Source organism: Oreochromis aureus, unplaced genomic scaffold, assembly GCF_013358895.1.
Source record: "Oreochromis aureus strain Israel breed Guangdong unplaced genomic scaffold, ZZ_aureus HiC_scaffold_2_cut, whole genome shotgun sequence".
NCBI lineage: Eukaryota > Metazoa > Chordata > Actinopteri > Cichliformes > Cichlidae > Oreochromis > Oreochromis aureus.
Genome location: NW_024108853.1, coordinates 36,954 through 46,025, shown reverse-complemented (window position 1 = coordinate 46,025; position 9,072 = coordinate 36,954). Strand labels below are relative to the sequence as shown.

General features: G+C 39.9%; 1 protein-coding gene across 1 annotated transcript; it reads left to right on the top strand.

The window, feature by feature from the left end:
• The first annotated feature begins 2,724 nt into the window (after positions 1-2,724).
• Positions 2,725-7,769, top strand: LOC116329371 (cortexin domain-containing 1). Its single transcript, XM_039607719.1, has 2 exons — positions 2,725-2,741; positions 7,295-7,769. The coding sequence occupies exon 2, from the start codon at positions 7,364-7,366 to the stop codon at positions 7,544-7,546; it is 183 nt and encodes a 60-aa protein (XP_039463653.1). The 5' UTR covers positions 2,725-2,741; positions 7,295-7,363; the 3' UTR covers positions 7,547-7,769.
• Positions 7,770-9,072: the final 1,303 nt, after the last annotated feature.

Genomic DNA, 9,072 nt, shown 5'->3' with positions numbered 1-9,072 from the left:
GTATCTCTGCTGAATATAGTATATGTGCCAAATCATAGTATTTATAGCAAATCATAGTATTTGTGCTAACACATAGTATACTGCCACATTATAGTATTTATGTAAAACCAGAATGTCTGCAAAATCATCATATATCTGTGATGTTATAGTATTACTACTAATGCATAGTATTTCTAACAAATCATAGAATTCCTTCAAAATCATAGTATTACTGCAATTTCATAGTATTTGAGCAAAATCGTAGTATTTGTGCAAAAACATACTATGTCTGCAAAATCACAGTATATCTGCTATGCTATAGTATTACTACTAAGGCATTGTATTTCTACCAAATCATAGTATTCCTTCAAAATCATAGTATTACTGCAATTTCATAGTATTTGAGCAAAATCGTAGTATTTGTGCAAAACATACTATGTCTGCAAAATCACAGTATATCTGCTATGCTATAGTATTACTACTAAGGCATAGTAATTCTACAAAATCATAGTATTCCTTCAAAATCATAGTATTTCTGCAATTTCATAGTATTTGAGCGAAATCGTAGAATTTTTGCAAATCATATTATTTGAACCAAAACATTGTATTTGTAATGAAGTCATAGTATTTCTTCTAAATCATAGTATTTCACCCAAATCTCAGTAGTTGTGCTAAACCCAGTATTATTGCCAAATCATGGTATTTGTACTAAATCATAGTACTTGTGCCAAATCATAGTATTTCTCCCATATTGTGCTAGTTGTGGAAAAAAATAGACTGTCTGCAAAATCATAGTATATCTATTATGTTATAGCATTACTACTAAGTCATAGACTTTCTGTTTTGTTATAGTATATCTGCTGAATATAGTATATGTGCCAAATCATAGTATTTATAGCAAATCATAGTATTTGTGCTAAAACATAGTATACTGCCACATTATGGTATTTGTGTAAAACCAGAATGTCTGCAAAATCATCATATATCTGTGATGTTATAGTATTACTACTAATGCATAGTATTTCTGCAAAATCATAGTATTTTTGCAGAAACCTTGTACTTCTGGTAAATAATAGTATTTGTGCCAAATCATAGTATTTGTGCCAAAACATTGTATTTGTACAAAGTCATAATATTTCTTCTAAATCATAGTATTTCAATCAAATCTCAGGAGTTGTGCTAAAACGCAGTATTATTGCCAAATCATAGTATTTGTACTCAAACATATCAGTTCAACTTATTTAACTCTTCTCAACAGCCCAACACCTCTTCTTCACCCCGTTTCAGCAGAATTATGAGTGTTTTCACCCCTTTTCAGCACAAATCCCAGCTTTTTCAGGTGTTTTCAACAGAAATCTCTTTTTTAGCAGACATTCTGCTGATTCACCTATTTTAAGCAGAATTTTCAGCCTTTCACCTCTTACCAATACAAATCTCAGTATCTTTTGCTCATTTCAGAGGAAACCATTTCACCTCTTTTCAGTAGAAATTTGAACTTCTGTACCCCTTTGAAGCAGAATCTTTGCCTTTTCACCTCTTTTCAGCAAAAGTTTCTGTTTTTTCACTTGTTTTCAGCATAATTTTTCAGTTTCTTTACCGCCATACAATTTTTGCAGCTTTTCATCTTTTTCAGTCATTTTCAGCAGGCAACTTCAGCGTTAAGGCATCCACACAGCATTTTCGCAGGAAATGCCAATTTTTCTAGTTATTATTATTCTCCATCTTCCGCCTAAATTTCGGCACGTATCACGCCCCGCAGTTTTGAGACAAGCTTCATATATGTTACCTCATTTTGTGCGGCCGGATCTGGAATGGTGTGCTATGACTTTTGGTGTTTATGAATTTTATAGTTTTTTAAATATTAATATTTTAGTGAAAATTTTCCCGCACTCCTCTGCCAAACAGTTTTGACATTAGGATTACATATGTTAGATCATTTTGTGCGGCTGGAGCTGGACTATTATGTTGTGACTTTTGGTGTTTATGACTTTTATAGTTTTTTAAATATTAATATTTTAGTACAAATTTAGGCCAATTCATCTTTTGGCGCCAAATAAACAGACTTCATTTGTGGTGTGTTGGCTCTCTCTAGTGGTATGCCGGGAGTGGTACAGCCTGTCTACCCTTATTTGGATTACCGTAATGATGACAATTTCAACGGTGCGCACAGCCTCGCTGCTTTCAGGAGCCATTGGAATTTTTAAGGTTGCGCAAATCATTCAAAAGTTACGGTAATGCTTGGTGGAAAACTCAATATCCCACAATTCATAGCACACCTCTGCCGAGTTAAACAATGGCGGCCACCACTTCGTTTTATATGTCTTTTATTAGTGTTTCTAGGTCACAAAATAAACTTTTAAGATATTTTCAGGCGAGAATGTAGGTGTGTAAACTTCAAATATCTGCTTGTTTTATCATATTAGCGACAGTGCTCTGACGACCTCGGTCCTGCCTGACAGCTAGCCGGCTACCTAGCTAGCTGCCGCGACTTGGCTGCAAATGCACAGCGAGGGACTCTCTCTCCTTTCACCTCCCGGTCTCTCGCAAATGCTCGCACAGAATCGGAGTTACAGCTGGATGTGGAAAAAATAACTGAGTTGTTTGGTGGTGCTATAATGCGGAGCTACAACAGTGGGCAGCTATCCACCGTGTATGACAGAAAGGACATGCCGCCACCGCCGATCGACCGGTGTTTGCTAACGCGGAGGTCAATCGTGGATCAGGAAAGCGAAGGCAGGAGCGTGAGGTGAACTGAATTTCAGGTAAGAAGTTATGACCTGCACTCTATTTGGGTCAGATATAAACCGAGTTTAGGTGTAGTTTGTTTTCATTGTGCTGACTTTTTACAATCGTACTGCGTGCTAGCTAGCACGACGGGAGTTTACAGCTGTGTGCGCGCTAAGTTACTGACGTTGGACTTTATTTTATTCATAAGGGTTCGTTCGTCAGAGTTGCCGTACAAACGGAATCGTGCCACATTCAGAGAAAATATTACGATTTATTCTGTCGTTACGAAGCCTCCCCTGTCATTCTCTGCCTGTTGCAACTTCAATCATGAAACTGATCAATGATCGGCTTTTCGCTCTTGTTTGTTTATCGCCTAAACAACAGCTGCACGTTTAAGCTTGATCAGCTGTTGTTAGAATTCATTTGCTTCTAATTTCTAGTATCAGCTGATGTCGATGTGGAAAAAATAACTGAGTTGTTTGGTGGTGGAGCTACAACAGAGGGCAGCTATCCACGGTGTGTGACAGAAAGGACATGCCGCGAACGAGACATAAAAGGCGGTGAGGCTACCGCCGATCGACCGGTGTTTGCTAACGCGGAGGTCAATCGTGGATCAGGGAAAGCGAAGGCAGGGGCGTGAGGTGAACTGAATTTCAGGTAAGAAGTTATGACCTGCACTCTATTTGGGTCAGATATAAACCGAGTTTAGGTGTAGTTTATTTTCGTTGTGCTGACTTTTTCAATCACTTACAATAACTTGTACTACGTGCTAGCTAGCACGAGGGAGTTTCTATACAGCTGTGTGCGCGCTAAGTTACCGATGTTACCGATGTTGAACTTTATGACAGCCTCCCTGTCATTCTCTCGCCTGTTGAAACTTCAGTCATGAAACTGATCAATGATCGGCTTTTCTCTCTTGTTTGTTTATCGCGCTAAACAACAGCAGCATGTTTAAGCTTGATCAGCTGTTGTTAGAATTCATTTGCTTTTAATTTCTAGTATCAGCTGATGTTTGCTGCAGCCACAGCTGTAAAAACGGCTGTTCCAAACCAGATGTCCTTACTGAATCATCAGAGCTGAACAGGTGATGGAGAAACAGGTTTACCCTTAGGTGACATAAATGAGTTGAAGGAAGTTATGAACTGTTTCTGAGAGACAAATATACACCAAGCTCCTTTTTTGTGTAGCTGACAGCTGGTAACTGTGCAGGGGCGGATCTAGCAAAGCTTTTGCCAGGGGGCCAGGTAGGGCATTAACAGAGAAAGGTGGACACAAAGATATACTTTTCTTTCTTACTCTCATATAAAATATTTAGCTTTTATTAAATAGTTATCTGAATCTTATAACCAAAGTTTGTATAATAATACACAAGATTGGCTGTAGACCATTGTTCATCATTCAGAACACTGTAAAAGTAACAAAAAACAAAAAGTTTATGCAAAAGTGCATAAATATTTATTTTACGTGTTTCATGTGTGTGGCGGGCGTGGTCTGCAGTGCCGCTGCAGGGAGGTGGACCCACCTGAGCGGCACCTGCAATCACGCCTCGGGCGTAGTCTGTGCTCTCTCGGCTGTTTTTGGGTGTGTGTCGGGCTGTGAGTTGAAAAGCTACAGCCGGCTGTTTGGGTACACCAACCATGTGTGAAAAGTGGTCCATAACGTAAAAGCGTGTTCATGCAAACATTGTCGGATCTGCCGTGGTACAATGGGACTTCTGCTCATGAACCTGTGTGCACAGCGTCTGCAAATCGGCGCTGTACAAAGTCACTTCATCTTTACCCAAAACTGTAAGCTGTCATCTGTGAGGCGCGAGCGGTGTTTGTTTTTACCATAGTTCATGGTGGAGAATGGCTGCTCTGCTGAGTTTTGCTCTTTGCAGCTGTATGAATGGCAAACTACACTGATTACCAGCGGCATAGGCACACATAAAATTTCTTCTGAAATTTTCCCTTTCTAGTTTGTTTTTGCTCTTTCTCTCTCTCTCCCTCTCCGCTCTCTCTCTCTTTTCGCCGAAGCGGCGCTCATTGCGGGCTCTCGCGACTGGCGCACACACCTGCTCTCATCACCACACCTGTTGCTGATTCCAGCGGATTGCGACACTACTTAAGATGGCGGACCTGCGCTAGTCTTCGCTGGATCGCTGAGCTATCAGCATCATCCCCGAACCTGTTTTGGCTTTATTTGGACGGACGAACGAGAGGAGCGGCTGTGGAGAGGAATTGGACTTTGTAAAGAGAGACTGGAGCTTTCCTTCCAACTCCTGTTTCCCCACGAACCCTGGATTCCCGGACCCCTTTTCCCCAGCACTTTGTATATATTCACTTGGTGTTTTTTCTGCACTGTAAATAAAGGCACTGCTTTTTGCCCAAGGAATACCTGGCCTGCGCCTGAGTCCGTTTAAAGAACCTTGTCACTGTGTGTGTATATATAGTGTGTGGTTGCCTGTCTGTTGTCGGTCCATCTGTGTTTCCTGGTGTCTCTCTGCGTTTCTCTGTTCATCATCCCGTGTTCTGCCCTGCATGTTATGGTTTCAGATTTGTTTTTTAGTTTTCCCAGTTCAGATTTTTTCTTAGTTCTGTCCTCGCCATCCTCGCTTTTGTTTGTTTTCACCTCCTGTTAATAAAGCTTACTTGCATCATCAGCCCTGCCTGCATTTTGGGTCCTTCTTCATAACTCCACATGGCTTGCCCTCTTTTTTATTTTATTTTTTATTTTTTCAGTTTAAAAAAAAATAATTAACTATAATAAACTGGACTTGTGCATAATAATTTATGATAAAACACATACAGTGGCTTGCAAAAGTATTCGGCCCCCTTGAACTTTTCCACATTTTGTCACATTACAGCCACAAACATGAATCAATTTTATTGGAATTCCAGGTGAAAGACCAATACAAAGTGGTGTACACGTGAGAAGAGGAACAAAAATCATACATGATTCCAAACATTTTTTACAAATAAATAACTGCAAAGTGGGGTGTGTGTAATTATTCAGCCCCCTGAGTCAATACTTTGTAGAATCACCTTTTGCTGCAATTACAGCTGCCAGTCTTTTAGCATATGTCTCTACCAGCTTTGCACAGCTACAGACTGAAATCCTTGCCCATTCTTCTTTGCAAAACAGCTCAGTCAGATTAGATGGACAGCATTTGGGAACAGCAGTTTTCAGATCTTGCCATAGATTCTCGATTGGATTTAGATCTGGACTTTGACTGGGCCATTCTAACACATGGATATGTTTTGTTTTAAACCATTCCATTGTTGCCCTGGCTTTATGTTTAGGGTCGTTGTCCTGCTGGAAGGTGAACCTCCGCCCCAGTCTCAAGTCTTTTGCAGACTCCAAGAGGTTTTCTTCCAAGTTTGCCCTGTATTTGGCTCCATCCATCTTCCCATCAACTCTGACCAGCTTCCCTGTCCCTGCTGAAGAGAAGCACCCCCAGAGCATGATGCTGCCACCACCATATTTGACAGTGGGGATGGTGTGTTCAGAGTGATGTGCAGTGTTAGTTTCCGCCACACATAGCGTTTTGCATTTTGGCCAAAAAGTTCCATTTTGGTCTCATCTGACCAGAGCACCTTCTTCCACATGTTTGCTGTGTCCCCCACATGGCTTGTGGCAAACTGCAAACGGGACTTCTTATGGTTTTCTGTTAACAATGGCTTTCTTCTTGCCACTCTTCCATAAAGGCCAACTTTGTGCAGTGCACGACTAATAGTTGTCCTATGGACAGATTCCCCCACCTGAGCTGTAGATCTCTGCAGCTCGTCCAGAGTCACCATGGGCCTCTTGGCTGCATTTCTGATCAGCGCTCTGCTTGTTCGGCCTGTGAGTTTAGGTGGACGGCCTTGTCTTGGTAGGTTTACAGTTGTGCCATACTCCTTCCATTTCTGAATGATCGCTTGAACAGTGCTCCGTGGGATGTTCAAGGCTTGGGAAATCTTTTTGTAGCCTAAGCCTGCTTTAAATTTCTCAATAACTTTATCCCTGATCTGTCTGGTGTCTAAATCCAATCGAGAATCTGTGGCAAGATCTGAAAACTGCTGTTCGCAAACGCTGTCCATCTAATCTGACTGAGCTGGAGCTGTTTTGCAAAGAAGAATGGGCAAGGATTTCAGTCTGTAGATGTGCAAAGCTGGTAGAGACATACCCTAAAAGACTGGCAGCTGGAATTGCAGCAAAAGGTGATTCTACAAAGTACAAAGTATTGACTCAGGGGGCTGAATAATTACACACACCCCACTTTTCAGTTATTTATTTGTAAAAAAATGTTTGGAATCATGTATGATTTTCGTTCCACTTCTCACGTGTACACCACTTTGTATTGGTCTTTCATGTGGAATTCCAATAAAATTGATTCATGTTTGTGTCTGTAATGTGACAAAATGTGGAAAAGTTCAAGGGGGCTGAATACTTTTGCAAGCCACTGTATGTCATAGTAGAAACTGCTATTTAGTCTATTAGTCTTTGTTCTGATGCGTCTGTATCTTTTGCCTGATGCCGGCAGTTTGAAGAGATTATGAGCAGGGTATGAGGAGCCTCCACATATCTATAGTATAACCCTCACCATATCTCTTTGTTGTGCTTCCAGTCAGGTCTTCAAGATGGTAGCATGGAATGCGGGCGTGTCTGAGGACAGCAGCAGCAGTGAACAGCAGTCATGGAGATGGAAGGTACTGCTGAGCCAGCCTTTGTGGATGTGGACCAGGGCCTGACTTTAGCCTGTGTCGCCTTCCTCTGCTTACTGCTGATGGCCATGATCATCCGCTGTGCCAAGGTCATAATGGACCCATATAGTGCGATTCCTACCTCTACATGGGAGGAACAGCACTTGGATGACTAACAAACTGAAACACATATATACATATCATAATACGTGTGGCAACCAACTAGAGTAAGGGGGTAGTGGTGGTTTTTCATTTTTCATTTTACTAAATGACAGTTTGTTTTGGGGTTTTTTTTTCTAAAATGTTGAAGCTCCAGAATACATGTATTGCTGTACAATAGAAAAATGTATAAAATCCAGACATAAACATGGAATTTACACATCAGCAAAGATTGAAGGAAGTGGGCAGCTGCTGTTTGAAAGCCATTGTTGAAGTGACATTAATACAACCAATACAATACCCTTGGCTTTTGTGCCTAGGGATGTCTTCCAGAGCCCTGAGCCTGACTTCTTGTTTGTGTAATAAACACAGTTAGTATTTACAAGTGGACACAACACTTGACTGACCACACATTTCCCTTTACAACATTACAGACTGGAGAAAAAAAGCAGACAATAGTATAAAGAAGAGAATTCTTTCACAAAAGTGGAAACAAAGAAAAAAATACCATATAGTGATAACACATAACTGAGCAAGATTTAAGTAATGTTTAAGAATAATCTAAACTATCATTTTAGTTTATTGCAAGTTTTATTTTTTGGTGTTTTATTTATAATTTTGGAATGCTGACCAATATAATGGAACTTCTGAGGTGTTGGAACAGGATAAATCAAAGTCATCATTGGATGACTGATAATTATATGTAATCATCAACTACAGTTTATTACAGTTGTACAAAATATTGTTTTTCATTATTTTTGGAACTTTGGTAGAAACTAGCAGTAGATAATCATGAAGCCACGAGGTTAACCTCATGGCATCCTGACTGATTTTTTTTAAAATTTTTATTTATTTATTTAAAAAAACCCTAAAATATAGAGATTTGCCGTTACTTTGGAGATAAATGAAGACAGAAAAAACTAACCAGCAACAATGCTTGATGGGTTATTTAAGTTGGGCCATGGAATGGTGTGCTACCTGGTGGCTACAAAGCTGTAGCTTTGAGAGCAACATGGAGGATGAGCATTAAAATTTTTTCCCCTCAATGAACGCTAATGTGAGGGTCCCCAATGGGCAATGACAAAGGAAAAGACACTGAAAACTGACCAAATTTCAGTCAAGAGATCACATGATGTGATGCAGCCACTACACGAGGTTAACCATTAACCCTCTGTGGCCCAGGGTATAATTTGCCGTTTTTTAATACTTTTGATCTTACTTTTATATTTATTTCACCTTAAAAAACTATTTGTCTTGCCTTGTTTGCTATAATTTTTTTAGCACAACCTCTCATGTCTGAATTTGCAGTCAATTTTTCATTTTGCCATTCCGCATTAACACAACTGATCTACAATCACACATAAAACATAAAATCAGAGTCGGAAAAACTCACAAACATGTTTAGCGAATCATTTTCATATTTTTAAATGCAAATATAAATCGTAAATTTTTAAAACTTACGCACAAATTTTGCCAACGGCAAAGTAACATGCTATTTACCTAACAATGCAGCCAATTTCTCAGGCGTTTTTGTACAACCCTT